The 20,664-nt window shown below is 45.3% G+C and overlaps 5 protein-coding genes across 8 annotated transcripts in view; all 5 read right to left on the reverse strand.

Moving 5' to 3' along the window:
- Window positions 1-2,714: 2,714 nt before the first annotated feature.
- On the reverse strand, window positions 2,715-4,033 carry LOC307088463 (uncharacterized protein). The gene is made up of 4 exons (XM_079754358.1): window positions 3,775-4,033; window positions 3,326-3,436; window positions 3,121-3,222; window positions 2,715-3,010 (listed from the first exon to the last, which is right to left on the reverse strand). Exons 1-4 carry the CDS (start codon window positions 3,964-3,966, stop codon window positions 2,924-2,926), a joined length of 492 nt encoding a protein of 163 aa, XP_079610484.1. The 5' UTR covers window positions 3,967-4,033; the 3' UTR covers window positions 2,715-2,923.
- A 2,441-nt stretch (window positions 4,034-6,474) lies between these two features.
- On the reverse strand, window positions 6,475-7,770 carry LOC307088416 (uncharacterized protein). The gene is made up of 4 exons (XM_079754307.1): window positions 7,505-7,770; window positions 7,213-7,317; window positions 6,983-7,084; window positions 6,475-6,870 (listed from the first exon to the last, which is right to left on the reverse strand). Exons 1-4 carry the CDS (start codon window positions 7,694-7,696, stop codon window positions 6,784-6,786), a joined length of 486 nt encoding a protein of 161 aa, XP_079610433.1. The 5' UTR covers window positions 7,697-7,770; the 3' UTR covers window positions 6,475-6,783.
- A 2,845-nt stretch (window positions 7,771-10,615) lies between these two features.
- LOC307089028 (uncharacterized protein) lies at window positions 10,616-11,902 on the reverse strand. Its single transcript, XM_079755115.1, has 4 exons — window positions 11,642-11,902; window positions 11,350-11,454; window positions 11,120-11,221; window positions 10,616-11,010 (listed from the first exon to the last, which is right to left on the reverse strand). The coding sequence occupies exons 1-4, from the start codon at window positions 11,831-11,833 to the stop codon at window positions 10,930-10,932; spliced, it is 480 nt and encodes a 159-aa protein (XP_079611241.1). The 5' UTR covers window positions 11,834-11,902; the 3' UTR covers window positions 10,616-10,929.
- A 112-nt stretch (window positions 11,903-12,014) lies between these two features.
- LOC307088660 (uncharacterized protein) lies at window positions 12,015-13,982 on the reverse strand (the record flags this gene model as incomplete). The annotated part of the gene is made up of 4 exons (XM_079754612.1): window positions 12,015-12,767; window positions 12,900-13,001; window positions 13,114-13,218; window positions 13,881-13,982. The coding sequence occupies 4 exons, from the start codon at window positions 13,980-13,982 to the stop codon at window positions 12,672-12,674; spliced, it is 405 nt and encodes a 134-aa protein (XP_079610738.1). The 3' UTR covers window positions 12,015-12,671.
- A 212-nt stretch (window positions 13,983-14,194) lies between these two features.
- Window positions 14,195-20,664, reverse strand: part of slc4a2b (solute carrier family 4 member 2b) — a 43,613-nt gene continuing 37,143 nt past the window's right edge. For 3 of the 4 annotated variants that reach the window (XM_079754918.1, XM_079754920.1, XM_079754919.1), the window contains exons 15-24: window positions 20,274-20,480; window positions 19,929-20,077; window positions 19,591-19,785; window positions 18,832-19,059; window positions 18,277-18,366; window positions 17,876-18,042; window positions 17,466-17,719; window positions 17,032-17,201; window positions 16,519-16,692; window positions 14,195-16,395 (exon numbers count right to left, since the gene is read on the reverse strand). In XM_079754918.1, coding sequence (XP_079611044.1) covers window positions 16,315-16,395; window positions 16,519-16,692; window positions 17,032-17,201; window positions 17,466-17,719; window positions 17,876-18,042; window positions 18,277-18,366; window positions 18,832-19,059; window positions 19,591-19,785; window positions 19,929-20,077; window positions 20,274-20,480 — 1,715 coding nt within the window. In that variant the 3' untranslated portion in view covers window positions 14,195-16,314. Of the gene's footprint in view, window positions 16,396-16,518; window positions 16,693-17,031; window positions 17,341-17,465; window positions 17,720-17,875; window positions 18,043-18,276; window positions 18,367-18,831; window positions 19,060-19,590; window positions 19,786-19,928; window positions 20,078-20,273; window positions 20,481-20,664 lie in introns of those variants that run through there. The other variant, XM_079754921.1, reaches the window with a different exon arrangement.

A 20,664-nucleotide genomic window follows, 5' to 3' on the forward strand; every position in this document is an offset into this window, starting at 1 on the left:
ATCATATACGTAGCCTACATGTGTGTGTTCTTTCTGATGGAAACTTCTGTTTGTAGCGAAGCAATTTTTAGGGAATATCTAAACGTCAGCGAAAGTAGACTGTAATGCAGTATTTCTCCAGAGGGTTTCGCTGTTTCTCTTCTAGAAAGAAAAGTTGTAATGTGTTGTCTGAGCCGATTCTGTTGGTCGTATTTATTATAAATCCATCATGACGGACAGATTAGAGAGAGAGCGAGCGAGAGAGAGAGACGGACGAACAGACAGACAGACAGACAGACAGACAGACAGACAGACAGACAGACAGACTGTACATTTACAGATAGGCTTATTTTATAAGACTGTAATATCTACTCTGAAATAAGGTTGAAAGTCATTCAGTAAAACCATAATGTAAGGGTATAAGGTTTATTTTACGATGAAACTATGTCAAATGTTTAAGAGTTTACTATTTATTTAATAAGCCGAATAGACGATGTAAACGTCCTTGTTGAAGAAACAAAGACTGATAACTTCTTTATAATTAAAAGTTCTGTTAAAATACAAATAACAGGCCTGTGTGTGAGAGAGTGCTGTGCATATCTTCGGGGGACGGATTCACTTTCAAAACAGACGTTCAAAATCCAGGGTAAATGGTGGGGGTCGTTTATCAGTCAGAGGACCCGATCAGATGACAATCAGCAGACGCCTGTGGTGGTATTTTGACATATTTTACTGTTTTATGGTTGATTGTTTGTAATATATATAAATGCCACTGTAAATACGTAGGATATTAAACATAGAAATACAATTATGGTCCAAAAATGGACTAGTAAGGAGCTTTATAGAGAATTAACTCTTAAATGTCAAAGGCTGGCTTGCTGTGTAGTATTTCAGCCAGTAGATATCGCTGCCCTCCCAATAATTTTACCGCTGTTCATTCTCTATTTTATGAAATGATTTCAACATAAAAAAAAACATATATTTGAGTAAAAAGAATATTTCTAGCCTGAAAACCAGACTAATCTGCAAACGTATATTATATTTGCAATTGTATTGCATATGCACCTTGCCCCCATTCTGTTCGGACTGATTGTCAGCGTAGCTGGCGCGGGTTGGGCCAATCACACCGTCTATCTAATATGGGGCGGGTTTAATAAGATGACTTCAGAGGGTCGCCGTTGAGGATTTATCATAACAACAAAGATGGATCAGCTGACGGTTTGGCCCCACGAAACGCGTGGTCTCCTTTTTGTCAACGCGTGGCATTCAAGACATGTAATGTAATGACATGTAATGTCTTGAATGCCAGGGGGTTAGGGTTAGGTACCGTAAAATGAGTAGGATATGCGCAGACTAAAGGACTGATCTACTTGGCAACGTTCGTCTAAGGGGAGATTTAATATCAAGCATGTTCTTCATCAACGAAGCCTACATGTGTGTGTATGTTCAACTTATTTCTCATTGAAACGCCTGATTCTAGCAAAGCAAATGTAAGAAATGTTTAATTGCAAGTAAAAGTACAGCGTAATGCAGTGTTTCTCCAGAGAGAGTCGCTGTTTTTCTTCTACACAGAGAGCCCTGTGTCACTAAAGCCGTGATGTGCTGTCTGGGCAGATTATGTTGGTCGAAGCATGACTCATCCATCACAATGGACAGATTAGAGAGAGAGAGAAACAGACAGACGTACATTAAGAGATAGGCCTCGTTTTTATTACTGTATTGTCTGACACAAGGAAGTCATTAAGCAAAACAGTAGGTTAATAGTTTAAGGCTTCTTTACAGACTAAACTGTTGAACGTGTCGTTTATTTAGTTGGTGTTATTGACAATGTAAACGACCTTGTTAAGGATACAAGGACTGACTGTGTGTGTGTGTGTGTGTGTGTGTGTGTGTGTGTGTGTGTCATAAAGTAAATAGCTGTAAACTATTTTTCCCTCGTTTGCTATGTCAAACCTTTAATCTGTCACCCTGATTTCGCTGTGATGTCACGGTGATGTCACGCAATGTCACAGCCATGATGTCAACACAGATTTCACCGTGATGTCACTCTGATGTCAACAACGATGGAAACACTGATGTCACTGAATTCAGTCCTATGTCAACTCTATTGTCACTCTGAGGTCAGGCTGATGTCAACATTGATATACAACGGATGTCAACAAAGAGGTCACTCTGATGTCAACACTGATGTGACCCTGATTCCGGTGACACCGTGATGTCACTGTGATGTCATTGGCTCCGCCCTCAGGCCTGGTTCTGTGGACCACCTTGGGGAAGGCCTTGTTGAACACGCTTTATAATAGGCTGTGACTAGCGCAGCCCAGTCAATGCTACTCTGTCAACTCTCACTCTTGCAACTATCCTTTCGGGAACAAGTGCACAAGTCTGCAAAGGTAAAGTAGGTCACTATTTCTAAACATACACACTCACACACTCACACACACACACACACACTCCATGGAAGATGGGCCATGGAATGCGGGGTCTTTGTACGAGAGTCGAATTGGGTCTATTGAGTGATTGCTGCGGGCTGTCTGAATAATAGCCATCACAATGTCAGGCATAGCGAGGACCTCTTTGTGATTACATTCTTTGTAATTATTAATTATTTGGGGGGGGGTATTACAGCCAGTATGTGTCGCTGTGGTTCCAGCATTTAACCGCTGACTCGTGAACTCCTACTCGGGTTCAGTCTGTTATGAAAAGAGCCCAACAGAATAAATAAATATTAAGGGTAAAGAGAATTTAGACTTTAATTAAAAAAACATTACATTACAAAGTTGTGTGATTAGCCTGTATTAAGTTAGGCTACTAATCAAACAAAACTGAGGTACATTAACATTTGAAAGTGTAATAAAGAAAATAGTGATTTATTAAAAAAATTATGAAAATATTCTTCATGGTAGGATAACTATTGAGCTGAGGTCTGAAAGCCAACACGGGATCAGTTGTTGGTGGACGCCAGTAGGGTCGGCGCTCCCCTCGTGTAACTTATCCTTCTGCAGTGGTCCAGTCGAGTTTGCTTTATCATCTGGTGGAGACCATCCATCCAAAACAGTGACAATTAGATCTTTTAAGAGTTTTAAGTTATTAGCTATCAACATGAAGGTATCTTAATATAATGTCACGTGGCAGACCTACCGGGGTGAGTTTGGGTTTTTGGATGCAGTGGACATACGGCTTTGGCTCGGTCTCTATTTCATCGCTAAACATTTTGTAGCACACTGTGCAGTCCATCAGAGGCTGTAGAAGTACACAAAGCGACGGCAAACAATGTCATGTTTTAGATAAGCAGATTGTTCAAAATAGGTAAGACAATGAACTTTCATCATGAGGATACTCTCACCCTATCGTTCCTAAAGGGGCAGGTCTCCGCGTTGGCAGGAGTTGTTCCTTTAGCACAAGTGGTGGGCTTCAGGAGGAAGTGGTGCAAGATGTGTCTCGCCCCGAACCCAGCCTGGAACGGAACGGTTCATTTTTAGAGAGGCCTTATGCTAAACCATTTGCTGTCAAAATAAACCATACTCACATGCCATTGGCTTACAATTGATTAATGTTATTCAATTATATGTGATTCAGAATTAAATATGTATCCTTGATTAAATAATCGAAAGGACACAGAACAAACAAAAATCATGTATTAATTAACTGGGCCTATATTCACCTTTTATTTTTTTACCCATTGCAGGCTATTTACAACAACGTTTACTTATTGACGATAATAACCAACTACATTTTATACATCTCCTTGAGAGATATGTAAAACAAATGTTTTCAGAATGATATCTGGATTACCTCGACGTCAGACTTCCCCACGCTCCGAAAGAAGAGGAAATGCGTCTGAACTCCGACATGAGCATGCAGTTGTTGGACGACAAGGTCCACACCGGCCCGGATGTTCTGGTCCAGCCGGCTGTATTCGTCGATGGCCTGCACAGGACACAGCAGCACCCCGATCGCCAACACCACCCACAGCAAGACACACATGTTCTGTTCTGTCTGTTCAAAGCTCCTCGACTGAGGAGTTTCTCCACAGGCAGCTCGGGATAAACATTAAACAGCAGGTCCCAGCAGGACCCAAACAAAAGCCTTCCTCCTCTCTACTCCCTCCTCCTCCACCATAACAAACCCTGAAAGCCCCAACACTCCCCTTTTAGTTCCAGGCACCGCTTAGTCTGACACTGAATTGACAAATTTCCAAGAAGCAAGGCCTTTCCAAAACATATCCACAGACAGCTTGACGTTATAGTCATAGCTATGTCCTGACACATTTCACAGACTCGAGCCACAACTAATGTTTTCACTTTTGTTTGTTACACAGGATGTAAAAACCTAAAACAAAGACACGTTTCTGAGAAATGATCGGCCTAAAGAGAACCCAAATCAGTAGACCCATCAATATTGTGAATATATTTAGGTGTTTAATTAGGCCTTTGTTCCTATCCTATAAGGCTAAGCACAAACATCTGTCACCATCAGAAAGAGATCAAAGGCTCGGTAAGGCTTAGCAACGTTCCTTAGTTAAAATCTGTTAAACAGCTGTGTATTCTGACAGCCAGCCCTGTCAGAAGTATTCTGACATATGGGTCTAGACTAGAGTGTTTGATCAGTAACCTAGGGCTCCTAGTCCCTCTGCTCTGCAGCAAACTAAACAGAAAATGTATTATGTTCTGATGTTCTGATGCCAGCTGTGTTCTACCTCAGCCAGTAGGTTTTGCTGTTCCTCCGAGCGTTTCACCACTGACTCATGAGCTCTTAGGGTTCAGTCCATGCCTTGAAAGGAGTTCATCAGATGATTTAGAGTGTGGAGAAGGGTATTTCTAGGCTGTAAACCAGACAACAGGGAAGCTTATGTTTTTTTTAATCTGGCAGATGTCCAGCAGATTTGTATCTTATATGGGGCACATTTTATACAATGACTGTTCAGAGGAGTGCCCAATTGGAGAGCCATTGAGGCATTTGCAGGAAAAAACAAGTAGCCAAACCTCTTGGAGCACATGCTTAGTAGCTAGAGTGTAAGGTACGCAGCCAATAGAGTGTCAGTTCAGGAAGATATCAAAAATGGTAGTCGTTCCGCTCACGTAACTTAGTCTCTGGAAGTGGTTCAACCACCATCTCCTGATGTACAACATCCAAAACAGTCAAAATACAGACATTTTAAGTGTTCGTGCAGTGTACAAAGTGTTCAGCGGTGAAATAGAGACTCAGCCAAAGCTGAGACCATCATGTTGGTGGCTCATAACTTAAGTTTATCAGAGACAGAAGAAGTTCACAGAGCAACATAAAACACATTTGACAAGGTGATATGTTATATAATGAACCTTCAGAATTTAGCTGTTCTTACTTTCTTTCCTGAAGGGGCATGTCTGTGCGTGAGCAGGGCCCATGCCTTTAGTATACCTGCAGGAATACGGGCCTCGCCCCACACTGAGTAGTTTCTCCCCAGGTAGCCCGGGAAAAACAATACTACAGGTCTCAACGGATCCCAAACAAGATCCTCCCTCCTTCCCAGAACCTCCAACATAATAGACCCTGGCACAGCACAGTCTTAAACTGATAACGTTTCTGAGGAGTTACCAATGCAAGACCTAGTTTATGCATTAAAATGCGTCTTGATATCATTTGTAGCAAGAAATAAGCATTTTAGTTTCACTATCTTTCTTCATTGAATGGATATTTTGCATGTTAGCTAATGCAACCACCAGCCATGGGGATTTGGCAAAGAAGATAGAAAGCCCAAAACCCTGCTGATACCCCATAAACCACACAGCTGGCCTGTTGTTTGAATCAAAGTCTTTGAGTTGCGCAGTCGTCTGGGCTGGTTTTATTTTATGTAACTGATGATTTTCTTTAAATGAAAAGTTATTCTTCTGCGTTACGAACAGGCAAACTGCAGGGCCAAAAGGAAGTTGATGTCTGCTTAGCTTCCAACAAAAAAAACTTTATTTATAAATACATTTAATGTAACATAATCATGAACAATTAAGCTTGAAAGGTTTTTGAAGTGTGAACGCAAACAATAGTAAAAGGGAGACTTAAAAAGTTATTAAAAAGGACGATTCAAATTACTAACAAGGGGGTCACATACAGGGAGCGAAGCTAAACTACTATCCATTGGAACACAGAATGATATGGGATTGAGATAGACTTCAGATCCCTTTGATAGGAAAAGGGGCATTAAGGCCTCCTTAAATAATCCATATGGAGGCTCTAGCCCTGAAGGAATAGACATATTCAGTTGGTGACCTAGGGGTCAAGGACACTTGGAAAAAGTTGGTGAACCCTGTATTAAACTATTCCTTTAACAATGATCCATGATCCAATCTTTTAAAGTGAACTGCAAAATTAAGCAGGAAATGTTTGCATTCTACCCGATAAATTACTTTAATAATTTATCTATGATCAAAATTTGATTTGACAATATTCTGTCACAACTGATGGCTGCAGCACTGATAAAGCTAGCAAGGACAAGTTTCTCAGAAATGATCAGAGGAGGAGTTTTATTAGTCCTTTATTCCATTCCTATAAGGCTTACCAGAAACATCTTGAGTCACCGAAGAAAGAGATTACGGTCAAAGATACATTTACAAATATAAATTTGCTGTAAGTATTGAGTCTTGTGTCCGAAATGTCCAAACAGCAATTTTACAGAGTCAATACTTTACCGAATACACTACAATATTTGATCAATGTTCAGCAGAATATAAAAGACCACAGTGCAAAGGAATATTGCCTATGGGAAGGAATCCAAAAAGGTCACTATAGTGTTTAAAAAAGACAAAGATTTTAGATTCTCCCAACATGTCATGCCCCTATGGAAGCCAGGAGAGTGGGAGCTCCGCTGTGGTAGCCCATCTCGTTACAGTGGTTTATCCTGGCTCTCTTCATGACCTGGCAGCAAACAAACAACAACACATGCTCTCATCAACCCCAACAACACGTCATTCGATATGACGAGGTTTGAATATGATTCCAGTGAATACAGTAAATACAGTGTACTGACCTCGGTCAGAGCCGGTCTGTGGATGCAGTGGATGTAGGGCTTGGGTGAGGCCTCCACGACCCCGGTGTAGGTTTTGTAGCACACGGCACAGTCGATTAACGGCTAAACGGATACAACAACACCAAACGAGTCACAACACGCAGATTCATAAGTATGAGATTACATCTGCACTACATTCTTTCCGGAGAAAGCTAATGTGTATAAGAGAACGTGATGTCCTCCCTACTTACCCTGTCGTTTCTGAACGGACAGTTGCTAGTGTCCACGGTTCCTTTGGAGCACTTTGTCGCCTTCAGGTAGAAGTTGTGGTAGATGTAGGCCACGTCAAACCCGGGCTACAGACGTAGAGAAGCAGGTATTAGTCCATATAAAGTCAATATGATAATATCCATATAATATAGCCTTACGTTACACATCAAACCGCCAACATAACCACACGGTTGGACCGTATAACGGTAACATTTGTGGTGGGTCATTGAACTGTTAGTGGACTGCGATCCTCCGACATCCAGGATCTCCTACCTGGATGTCGGACTTCGACAGGCTCTTGAAGAAGAGAAAATGATGGTTGATTCCGGCGTGAGAGTTGAGCTGCTCCACCGCCAGGTCCACTCCCTTCTTGAATGTTTCATGGAGCAGGTCGTACGCCTCGTTAGCCCCGGCGGACACGAGGAGAGTCCCAGCAGCTAGAAGCCATAACAACGCAGTCGCCATCTCGCTCTCTCTCCCTGCCTCTGACTAGATTCTAGACTAGAGCGACGGGAGGATTACGCTGCCAGGATAACAACCTCCACCCCCTTACCCCAACACAACCATCCCCACACAACGCACCCATCCCCACACCACCCCCTTACCCCCAACACAACCAGCCCCACCACACCGGCTCCGTACCCAACACACACAGCCACACCACACCACCACCCCCTTACCCCCAACAGACCCATTCCCACCACTTCCTTACCCAAACACACCCATCCCACATGGGAACACTTAGGGTGAATCCCGTTTCTTTGCTCCAAGCAAAATCTCAGCCCTACCCCTCGCTGTTGCGCGTTCAGGCGGAGTGGAGCCGTTCCCCGAAAGCCATTTAAGGTAGGGTAAGGGGAAGGGCTAACGTCCCTTCAAAATTTAGTTTTTCGATGGCCACCCTTGCAACGCAACAGTTTTCACTTGCTCCCGCAATGCCTTGCGAGAAAATGGAAAATAATAAAAAATCCTAGGCAAGATGGCGGGCGAAAAGATGCGACAGGATCGAAAACCACAAATGTAAGCGTTTTGTATGTTAATAATCATAAAATAAATTATGTTAGTCGCATTATCATTATACCGTTTGAATGTTATGTAGGCATGTTACGTCCCCCGCTATGGGGAAGGGGTGGCAACATAAAACCAAATGTCTTTGGTTAACTTAAAGTATTTTATTCAACCCAGATCTTGGGGTAATCAATGAAACACAAACAGAGCAGGCAAAACTACAAAAGGAAAAGGGCCATTGGGTGCGGTCCAAATCAAAGAAATGAATATAACCAAAGAAAAGCTCCCCACAATACACGAGTGGAACAGCACCCCTGCGCCTAGTGTTCCTAAACAAAGGAGTAACTGCGTGTCGGTTTTCGATAATGTCTAACAAACTTTCCCTAGGCCCAGTTCCCAGGTAGCTAAAAAGAGCCTCAATCAAGTAACAAAAGAAAGCATTTCAAGACCTAAACGGCAAGCTGCAAATCCGAGACAAGCTGCCGCAAATGTTGAGCTCCTCGGATCCTCGGCTTTCCGATGCAGCAACCAATCACGTCCGGGGAAAGGCACATCAAAATTAACATAATGGTAAACAAATCACATGCGGGGAAAAACACATGGTCATCTGCATGGCCATCGACAAACGGAGGATTTTACCCATGAGGGCGGGGCGTCGGTCCGCAACCGTAACAAGGCATTTTCTGTATAACAAGCACAACCACCAAAACCCCCGGAGCAGAGCTCCCGGATTCACCCCGGGGGCTCCGCAGCCTGGCCGCGGGCAGCCTGTCCTTGGCCAAATGCAGGGCCAAAAGAAAGTTGATGTCTGCTTGGCTTCCAACGATAAAAGTTTATTTTATTTTATAAATACATTTTGTTTAAAGGAGAAATATTATGGTGTTTTCCCAACAAGTAAACATAGTATTTAAGTTCCAGAAAACATGTCTTTGAAGCTCTTTGCTGGAAATAGCTTTTAGGAAAAAAAAAAAAGTGCCTACCGCTATTCCCCTCTGTTTCAGTCCCTTCAGAATACGCTGTCTCTGGTGTCTGTAGCTTTAATGCAAATGAGCTGCTGCCCATTGACCAATGAGCTGACAGACTGAACCACAGCATCGAGGAGAAGGGAGTGTTGCCGTTTGCGACTCCTGGAGCTCTTTATCTATATAATATAATATAATTTAATATAATAATAATATTATGTATGGGTATTTATATAATATTATATCTAATATCACGGCCAAAAGCTATGTGCGCCTCGGATGATATTATGAACCATAAAGACTGCGTCTGACGTCTCTGGTACTTCCACAACAAGTAAAGACTCGTAGTGGGGGATATCTCGGCCCTGGTTGAGAAGAATTGGGGCAAAGGAACTTTGGCCTTGACACTCTGAAGGCCATGAACCGCGACATGGAGGAGAAAGGGATTGTACTCCGGGAGCTGAGCTGGCGGACTGCCGCCGAGCTCCCCACGTAGGAGCTGCCGGACTGCCGCCGAAGCTTCGGCGGCAGTCCGGCAGCTCTGGAGGTGTACTCCGGGAGCTGATCTGACACCGAAGCTTTCCGGCTGCTCCGGCGGTGTCCTCCGGGAGCTGAAAAGTCCGGCGGGGGTAGCTCGCAGTCCGGCAGCTCAGCTCCGGGAGTACAATCCCTTTCTCCTCCATGTCTCCTCGTCCGGACTGCCGCCGAAGCTTCCGCGGCAGTCGGCAGCTCCAGCAGGGGATGCTCGGCGTCAGTCCGGCAGAGAAAGGGATTGTACTCCCGGAGCTGAGCTACTGCAGTTCCCCGCGCCGGAGCTGCTCGTCCGCTGATCCACAAAATCTTAGCTATGCTCTGATTGGAGGGGAGTGGGGAAGTGTGGGGTAATATTCAACTGTGCCCCCTTCCTACGTAGGAAGGGGGCACCGAAACTGACTCACTCGTTTGGTAACTGTAGGCGGGGTACTTTCAGAAATGCATATCTCACTCAACAAATCATGTAGACTTTTTTCAAAGTTTGTATGCGTGTGGGAGCACCAGAGACCCAAAACAACACCCCAAATCCCAGGAAAAGTGTTGTTTTCATAATTTGTCCCCTTTAACATAATCATGAACAATTTGGCTTTAAAGGTTTTTGAAGTGTGAACAATAGTAAAAGGGAGACTTAAAAAGTTATTCAAAAAGACTTCAAATTACCAACAAAGGGGTCAGACATACAGGGAGCGAAGCAAAACCACTATTCATGGGAACACAGAATGATTTGGGATTGAGATAGACTTCAGATCCCTTTGATAGGAAAAAGGGCATTAAGGCCTGCTTAAATTATCCATATGAAGGCTCTAGCCACGACTAATGGCTGCAGCACTGATAAAGCTAGCAAGGACAAGTTTTTCAGAAACGATCAGAGGAGGAGTTTTATTAGTCCTTTATTCCATTCCTATAAGGCTTACCAGAAACATCTTACACCGCCAAAGAAAGAGATTATGGTCAAAGACACATTTACAAATACAAATATGTAAGTATTGAGTCTTGTGTCCGAAATGTCCAAACAGCATTTTTACAGAGTCAATTCTTTACCGAATACACTACAATATTTGATGAATATTCAGCAGAATATAAAAGACCACAGTGCAAAGGAATATCGCCTAGGATAAGCAATTCCAAAAAGGCCACCATAGTGTTTAAAAAAAGACAGATTTGAAACTCTCCCAAAATGTCATGCCCTTATGGAGGTCAGTGGCAATTTGGTAGAGTGGGAGCTCCGCTGTGGTAGTGCATCTCGTTACAGTGGTTTATCCTGGCTCTCTTCATGACCTGGCAGCAAACAAACAACACATGCTTTCATCAACCCCAACAACAGGTCATTCGATATGACAAGGTTTGAATATGATTCCAGTGAATACAGTAAATACAGTGTACTGACCTCGGTCAGAGCCGGTCTGTGGATGCAGTGGATGTAGGGCTTGGGTGAGGCCTCCACGACCCCGGTGTAGGTTTTGTAGCACACGGCACAGTCGATTAACGGCTAAACGGATACAACAACACCAAACGAGTCACAACACGCAGGTTCATTAGTATGAGATTACATCTGCACTACATTCTTTCCGGAGAAAGCTAATGTGTGAAAGAGAACGTGATGTCCTCACTACTTACCCTGTCGTTTCTGAACGGACAGTTGCTAGTGTCCACGGTTCCTTTGTCGCACTTTGTCGCCTTCAGGTAGAAGTTGTGGTAGATGTAGGCCACGTCAAACCCGGGCTACAGACGTAGAGAAGCAGGTATTAGTCCATATAAAGTCAATATGATAATATCCATATAATATAGCCTTACGTTACACATCAAACCGCCAACATAACCACACGGTTGGACCGTATAACGGTAACATTTGTGGTGGGTCATTGAACTGTTAGTGGACTGCGATCCTCCGACATCCAGGATCTCCTACCTGGATGTCGGACTTCGACAGGCTCTTGAAGAAGAGAAAATGATGGTTGATTCCGGCGTGAGAGTTGAGCTGCTCCACCGCCAGGTCCACTCCTTTCTTGTATGTTTCATGGAGCAGGTCGTACGCTTCGTTAGCCCCGGCGGACACGAGGAGAGTCCCAGCAGCTAGAAGCCATAACAACGCAGTCGCCATCTCGCTCTCTCTCCCTGCCTCTGACTAGATTCTAGACTAGAACGACGGGAGGATTACGCTGCAAGGATAACAACCTCCACCCCCTTACCCCAACACAACCATCCCCACACAACGCACCCATCCCCACACCACCCCCTTACCCCCAACATAACCAGCCCCACCACACCACCACATCCTTACCCCCAACAGAGCCATTGCCACCACTCCCTTAACCAAACACACCCATCCCACATGGGAACAACACAAAAGAAAGCAGAGCAATGTAATACAGGAATTCTCCCTCCGGAGGATTTATTAAGTGTTATCTTATTTTATATATTTTAGCCTCCTAAACAAGTGGTTCCTAACCTTTGATACCACTTAATTGTCAACAATAGAAAATAATCATGGAATGCAACCGTTCTCGGAATTATGGTCATACTTTATTTACTGAACTATATTTATAATATTTTTTCTTTATATTATTGTAAATCTTTATTTCAAGAATAAAATCCAATGCAACATTGACGTCAGGCACCCAAAGCTGACTTTAATGAACCTATTTGAAGAGTGGTCGTTGGTCGATTAGAGGTCGGTTCAGTTTGGTACAGCAGCGACGTTTGCCTAGCCCTAGTGGTGTGTTTATATAATGACTGCAGTACCTCCCCGAGACTGCGGAATTATGTTGAATGAGCCTCCAGTGAACTATCCACACGGAGTAGTGACGGTTTCGATTGATTGTCAAACCCAGCTAACTCACAGCTGACAGTAACTGTCCATCAAAAAGAAAAATAAATAATTTTTCAACAAATACAGAAGGTCACTATTTAGAAGATTAGGAAAGTCATTTTAATGTTTGTCAAAAATGTGTGTCCCCTATTTCGGCAAGGCCGCCAGGAGCTCCGCTGCTGTAGCCCATCTCGTTACAGTAGTTCACTCTCTTCCTCTTCATGGCCTGACAGCAAACACACAAAACATTCATGTTACACTAATAGGACTCGACACTATATGAGATCCAGTGGTTTGAATTTGATCCTAGACTTCCAGTGCAGCGGGTGGAAGGAGAAAACTGAATATGTGAACAGACCTCAGTCAGAGCTGGTTTGCGGGTACAGCTGATGTAGGGCTTGGGACTGGCCTGGATCTTACCGGCGATGGTTTTGTAACAAATGGCACAGCCGACTTCGGGCTGCATGAATACACAAGTACCACAGACCAGTCACAACAGGCAGCTCAATTAAAATATTGAACCTCTTATACTTTCTCTACAGAGAAGGAGAAGGTGCGTCTATTCTACATACCTTGTTTTTCCTGAAGGGACAGTTGCTGGTGTCCACGGTTCCTTTGGGACACTGTGTTGCTTTCAGGTAGAAGTTGTGGTAGATGTAGATCACATCATTCCCTGGCTACAGATATGGAAGTAGAGGGTATTAACAACCTCCCAGATAGTCACCAGGTTAACTGCATCAGTTTTATTGCGCTGCTTTAGCGCTTGTTACGCATCTACGCACCTAAACCAATGGTTCCCTATGCAAAAATGCCGATTTTCCACGCCTCGTGCGTAAAGCCTTGTTCACACTACCTCCGTCCGTCGACGGATCTCATTGACTTTGCATGGGGCGCTCGCGAAATGCATTGTGTGTCCGTCCGTCCGTTCGGCTCCATGTCCTGCGTCAAAAAGTTGAGGAATGTTCAACTTTTCAGGCAGCCAATCAGATCGCGGTTATGCAAATACACTCCACGCGTTCCCTGGATCCATTTTGCAACAACAAGCAGGAAGAAGCAGGAAAAATCTGGCCGTTATATATTTTTAAAGAAATGTGGAATAATAGGATTGTTTTTAGTCACCTGTTTGTGTCCTCTTTTGTATTTATATCGACACATCGGCTTTGTAGAGGGAGGCGATTTGATTGGCTGCGTCTACAGACTAGTCCCCTATACGTCAGACACGCCCTCGGTCATCCGTCGACGGAGGCATGTAGTGTGAACAAGGCTCCTACCTGGATGTCAGACTGCCCCAGGCCCTTAAAGTAGAGAAGGAGACGCTTTACTCCGGCGCCATGTCCACCCCCAACTTGAAGTTGCGAGGCAGCCGGTCGTAAGCCTCCTGAGCCCCGGCAGATCCCAGCAGAGTTCCCACACCGACAAGCAATAGGAACACACCCGCCATCTCTTCGTCTCTTCCTCCAGACCAGCGCCCAAACCTTACAAATTAACAATCCCCTATTAAATCCGACCACACCCACACGGAAAAAAAGGAAACAACTTTTATAGCTGAACCTTTTTAGTGATTACACAACAGGTTACAAGTTGAAGAAAAATGAAACCACGGCATGAAACGGGCAGAATAAATAAAAAATTATCTTTATTTGCCATCAATATTTGAACCATTTATGTACAAGGTAAATTTTGTCTTTGTATTGCGTTTTTTTTAAATGGAACAATATAGCATTTACTTCTGACAAACTGGTCACATTCAGATTAACACAATCCACAGGCCAGATCCACACACACACACACACACACACACACACACACACACACACACACACACACACACACACACACACACAACTTCATTAAACCTTTTTCTTTACATATTCAATCTTAGCTTCACTCCTGTAACAATGCATTTGGATAAACACACATAGTAAAAATAACAACTTGTGCTGATCACTCTTCAAAAATGTTGAAATCAATAAGATACATACTGTACGGACACTGTACGGTTGAAAGGCATTCAAAACGTTTAATTTAGATACATTTCAGTATGTGACGTATACCAACAGGTGTGGATTTGACAACCCACATGTTTCTCTTGTGATGGGAGATGTACAGAAACATAGGACCAAAGAAAAGAAATAAATCTCAAGTAAACTCTTGAGAGAAAACATAAGTTCTTATCGGCAATCCTAGCATGAATTAAAAATAACATTTGACAAGCCTTTGTTTTCAGCAAAGAGATTGGTGCCAAAATTCAAGATTGTCGAAGAATCATGTAGAATTTTGTTAAATGAGTATAATTCTTGAATCAAAGGTTTCTTCTATCAGCATTGCAAATAGTTATTTTCGTTACCAGAGACAAATGTAAAATGAAATTACAAACACATTGTGGAATGTTGAAAACCAATAGGTCAATAAAAAGGGTTGTGAAATGTCTTGCACAACTTTTTCAAGCTCAGTGCGTGCCGGGACTTGAGATGAATGAACTGATGATCGTTCAGACTAAAAACTAGTACGTCACTACGTTTGGCAACCAAAACAACACAATTATAATTAGTTAGCACCCACTAACAAAAAAACGTTTCAACTTTATTTCACTTTCAGTGAGTAAGTCAGAACGCCATGCCACAATGGCTTGGGCAAAATAAAAAATACCACGCCACATGACAACAATTTTATTTAGCTACGGTAGATAACCTGTTTTTACGAGTGACCTATATGATCCAGTAACTAGTGTCTACCCTGATGCTTTTATTTATAAGGTTTTGGTACAAGAGCAGTACTTATGTCTCAGCAATTTTTATGTCTCCCCCTATTGGTGAGACGATTTACTGCAGCACCTCCCCCCAGTCACAAATGCAAAGCAACATAGCTAGCTACTCTCTGGCTAAAACTAACGACATTCAGCCAGTTAGTATGCATATAAATACGATTTTGTAAAAGACAGAAACATTACATTAAACATAAGTTACAGGACAATAGATTTAGGAAGCTACAACAAAGCTAATTAAGGCAACGATGATTTATTGAGCGGCTATATTAGAGGTCCAGCGGGACGACAGAAATATTACAAATATCTACGTTAAAACACACAGCATTTAGTTCCACATCCAGATTCTTTGTCTTTAAAAAGTGCTGGAAGCTTGAGTGGCTGCGGTCTAAGAGAAGGCAGATAAAGGCAGGAAACAGCCCATATTTCTATTCCTAAGGCGCTTGGTGAGTTAAAATAAATTAATATGGTAAAAGAGGAATGTGTGACCACTCTAATCCCAGGTTATAATCCTAGTCTGGGTCCAGCAACATAACAATATTATTGCCAGATTTTTCACTCCCACTGGAATATTAACACAGGCCAAAAATTATCTCAGGTGATTAAAAGGCTACTCTAATTTGAACTAAGCCACTATCTTTTAGTTGTTTGTGTTTTTGTGCGCACAAGTGTTCCACTATATTAGTACAAGCGGCGCACGGCCGGACTCCTCCTCGATGCCAGCAGCTAACAAGAGAGAAAGGCGTCAGTTGGTGCGAGATTCGATTGGTTGGGTCTTGAATGGGCTGGTACTTAACTGAACCCATTGTCATGACCCAAGACCCACGTCGTCAGCGGAGCTTCGTCAAATCAGCTTCTGGTCTCAGAATGCTGGACTCAAGGTTTGGGTTTACCTCTCTTAATCACAGTGTATTCTAGGAAAGTAAGTCGGACTACGGACTCACATAGAATTGGTGGTGTAAGCGTGATCAGTCACCCCCTGGGTCAAGGATGTGGTTGCTGGGCAACGTTAAACTGGCATGTGCATGGTGTCATACTCGTCGTGTCCCTCCCGCTCGTCAAACTTTGGCTCTGCGTCGTCGGCGTCCAGCTGGAGGGAGAGAGACGGAGAGAGGAAAAGAGGGAGAGATGCAGAGAACGAACCACAGTGAGAGATCAACAGAGGATGGTCTGGTAGTGGCGCATGGAGGGGTATATTATGGGATGAACTTACACAGATCATCTCTCTGGAGGTGAAGATGCGGGGCAGCAGGAACATCTTGACGGGGACGGTGAGGATGAGGACAAAGGGGAAGGCCAGTGACGCCTCGGTCGACATGACGACCCACAGCGCTGCCAGACACACCAGCTGGATGCAGGTGAACAGGTGCATCCGCAGTGTCCGCACCTGCACAGGACAAACACCGTTACACGCTGCCTAGACCCAATCCATGTAGCATCCCTGTCCATTTAGACCTCTCTTCGAGGACCCTAAACGTAACCAACCAATCAGACCAGAGCAAGGGTAACTATGGTGATTTGTGACGTAGGTGTGGACGGTGTGGTACTATATGCTGTAATGCTGGGGTTGATGAATGAGGGGTTGTTGTAGTAAGCTTGTGGCTGAGATGTGTTCTGGGTGGTAGTATATGATGGGATGCTGATGGGTTGTCGTGGTTACCTTGCGGACGTATGTGTGGTCTGGGTTGTACTATATGGTTTGATGCTGAGGTGTTGTCATGGTTACCTTGCGGACGTAGGTGTGGTCTGGGTGGTATTTGGGCGGCATAAGCAGCAGCATCATGCGCTCGGTGAGCTGGATGCCGTTGAGGGACATGACGCCCATGTAGAGGAAGATCCCAAACAGGACGGCCAGGGGGATCTGCCTCAGCAGCTCCCCGATCACAATGGACAGTCCTGGGGAGGAGGAGGATACACGGAGCAATTAACACGAGCCTCTGGTGGCCACTTCCTGCTTTACAAAGTAAAAGTCCTGCCTTGTTTTGGATTCCCAACTGAAGCTCTCAGCCCAGGTTATGGACACTCATAAGAAAACCTGTATTGGTGTTTAAAGAAAATCATAAATAATAATAATGGCCATGAAAATAAAGACCCATAAATATAGCCATACCATTAAATTGATCAAACAATAAAAATGTTTCCGCGACAGTGACCACTCACCGACCAGGATGGCAACCAGCAGACCCGTGACCCTCTGCTCCTTCACTTCCTGGATGCGGGGCTTGTCGCCGGGGGCGACAGCCTTGCTCATGACGGTGAGGGCGTTGGCATGGGTGACGGAGCGCACAGTGGCGGCTGCCATCCAGGGCAGACCGAACAGTGCAGAGAAGCCCCCCAGCACCACGATGAGGAAGAGGTCCAGGTGGAACCCTGAGCCCTTCACCAGCATGCGCTCCTTCTTACTCACGATCAACCTGGACACAGAGATGTGCACAGGAGTGTCACTTCTCACACTAGACAGTCTGTATGTAACCCAGCAGCACAGGCAGCTCCACCGGTCTTTATCTGCAGGGACCCTCTAGCCTAAACACTGCTGCTGGTCCCGCTCGTGGCGGGCCGGGTCCACTCACGTGGTGATCTGGGTCTCCATGAAGATGAGAATGAAGACCAGGAGGGCCGGCAGCACGCAGGCGAACATCATCCAGATGGGGAAGGGCTTGACGACGCCCAGGGGGTGGATGAACCAGCCCCTCTTGTCCGGACTGGTGACCGAGAAACCACTGGGGACACTCAGCTTCTACGGGGCGGGAGGGATGGAGAGGGAGGGACCAAAGGACAGAGGAAGAGGGACAGAGGAAGAGGAAAGTGGATAGATTGAGAGAGACACGGAAATACAACGAGTAGGAGGTGGAGACGGAGAGGGAGAAAGAACCATGGGATGATGTGGAGTTACAGTATGTGGTACTTTGTTGGAGGACAGGTAGATAGGTAGGTTAGGGTCGTAGGCAGATCAGTAAGTAGATATACGTACTTGCGTGTACGTGTCGTCAACGCAGTAATCCAACAGCACGGTGATGAGGATGGCGATGGGAACTCCGAAGTCTCCGATAATCCTACGGAACTGATCGACCAACACGCAGCAGTCAGACAAGACCGCTCCCCCGGCGTCACGGGGACCTCCCCTCTTACCCACAATGCATTGTTCTTCCCTTCAGCATCTCAATAATGCAAGGTGAAGTAGATTTATTTTCCAAAACGCAAGATATATACGATTACTTTTTCTTTGTTTATTGCAATAAAGTTGGGTTAAAGACTTAAATTCAGCTACTCTCAGAGGAGCGTTCGCAACTAAAGGGTGCATTCCCGGCAGAAATGGGACGCTTAAATGCTAGCAGGAACTTTATAGCATGTCATATAAACGTAGCGGACAAACGTGTGGCCCATTTGCACGCTATGGCTAACGCATGCATGAGCTAGCGCGCCAGTGGGATGTGTGTTGCCTTACAGTCACACCCTTCATAACAAGGGACACTTCCTAAACAAAGGCCCGGAGGGGAGGAGGGGGAGGCAGGAGGCGTGGGCTCACCCTGCCGGGGAAGAAGGCGCTGTTCTTGAACTTGCGCAGGTAGAAGGCGATGAGGAAGGTCCCCGCCATGAGCACGAGGGAGAGCAGCGCCGTGTTGGGCTCGCCCAGCACCTTCACCGGCACCACGGTGCTGTTACCCACGGCGACCAGCGGCACCGTCAGGTTCTGGAGCTCTGAGTCACTACCGTTACCGAGGGAACAGCGCTTCAACGGGTGCTCCTTGAAGATCTGTGAAAGAGATGTCACTAATTCAGTCAGTGCATCTACACAAAACATACATGAATAATATTTATATACATACATATACATACAGTACACACACAGGAGCTATTTCTCAGAAGAACAGCTTTGTCCTCCTTCTGAATTAGATTAGATAACAGTTTACCCAGGCAGGAACCCAGTCACCACTCACAGCCAATCACAGAGGATATTCATCAGTCCAGCTTCCAGATAAGCCCCTCGTTATGAAAACATAACCGTTTGAACCCCGAGTTTTGGAACACGTCCAACAGGCACTCACTTAACTTCACCATCATCTGCACAACACACGCACACGCGCACCCAGAAATCAAACCCTGGAATCCGGAGTGAGAGGTGAACATTGCAGGCTACAAGGTAAAAGCCCTCTCCGCATGGTCGTCAACCTCAGAACACGTGGACAGGAGGACTAAAACCTCATGGACCCGGACCTTTCTGCTGTGAGCATTACGATTACCACGACGACGACGACGACGACCACGATAACGACGATGAGCATACCCGGCCAAGCTTGATGAAGGTCTCGCAGATGAAGATGAGGGAGATGAGGAAGGAGAAGATCTCCTGGGTGAAGCGAGAGACAAAGCGGACCAGGAAGCTTCCCTCGAACGCCACCATCACCGTGACGATGATGATGAGCCAGAAGCCGATCCAGACCCGGCCCGTCAGGTACTCCACCTCGTTGGCCTTGCAGAACTGGAAACACAGCCCCCCACAATGCATCACTCTACTACACGACACCCGGGGGTCTCTGCAGGTCTTTAAAACACAATCCCCCACGATGCATCATTACAAAATCGTGCTGTGATGCTCGCGGAGGACCTAGGTGGGGTGCTCACCGTGTAGAAGGCCTCCTCAAACACCAGCAGGGGTCCTGAGAAGCCCACCACCAGGAGGGGCTGGGCCCCCAGCAGAGTGAACACAATGCCCTGCATCGCCGTGGAGACGATCAGCTCAGACACACCAATCAGACCCTCCGTCTTCTCCCCTGGAACCAAGGAACCAATCAAACCATCAATACAACCATTGTTTGTATCCAAACACAAAATTAAGAAACCTGAATTCAGCATCGCACACTTACAAACCATATAAAACAACACAGGCAAACATTAAAATGCCTATCAAATGAACCGGGTAACAAACAAACGCCCCTTGCCCTTGATGTGTCTGTGTCGGTGTCTCACCCAGCAGTCCTCCGAAGGTGATGGCGGGGGAGAGAGCGGCGAAGTAGATGAAGATGACGGCGGCGGCGCACTGGGCGTTGAGCGCGTCCTTGAAGTCGCTCAGGTACTTGGGGTAGCGGCGGCGGACGTCCCGGATCAGCCCGCCGAACGGACGGCCCGTTCGCTCCAGGGGGTCGTCCTCTTTCTTGGGGGGCTTCAGCAGGGCCTCTGGGGACCGGGGGGGGGGGGGGGACATGTCAGGGTGCGCTGGAGCTGCCCCCACCACCTCAAAGGTACGCCAGAGCACTGCTGGCGGGCCGCCGGCAACATCGGGTTCTTTTGTGTTTATGAAAACAAGTGCCTGACTCATTTTATGGTTAAAGGTATTGATGCAAGGTAACCATGTTACCTG

The sequence above is a fragment of the Pollachius pollachius genome, assembly GCF_949987615.1.
Source record: "Pollachius pollachius genome assembly, chromosome: 17".
NCBI lineage: Eukaryota > Metazoa > Chordata > Actinopteri > Gadiformes > Gadidae > Pollachius > Pollachius pollachius.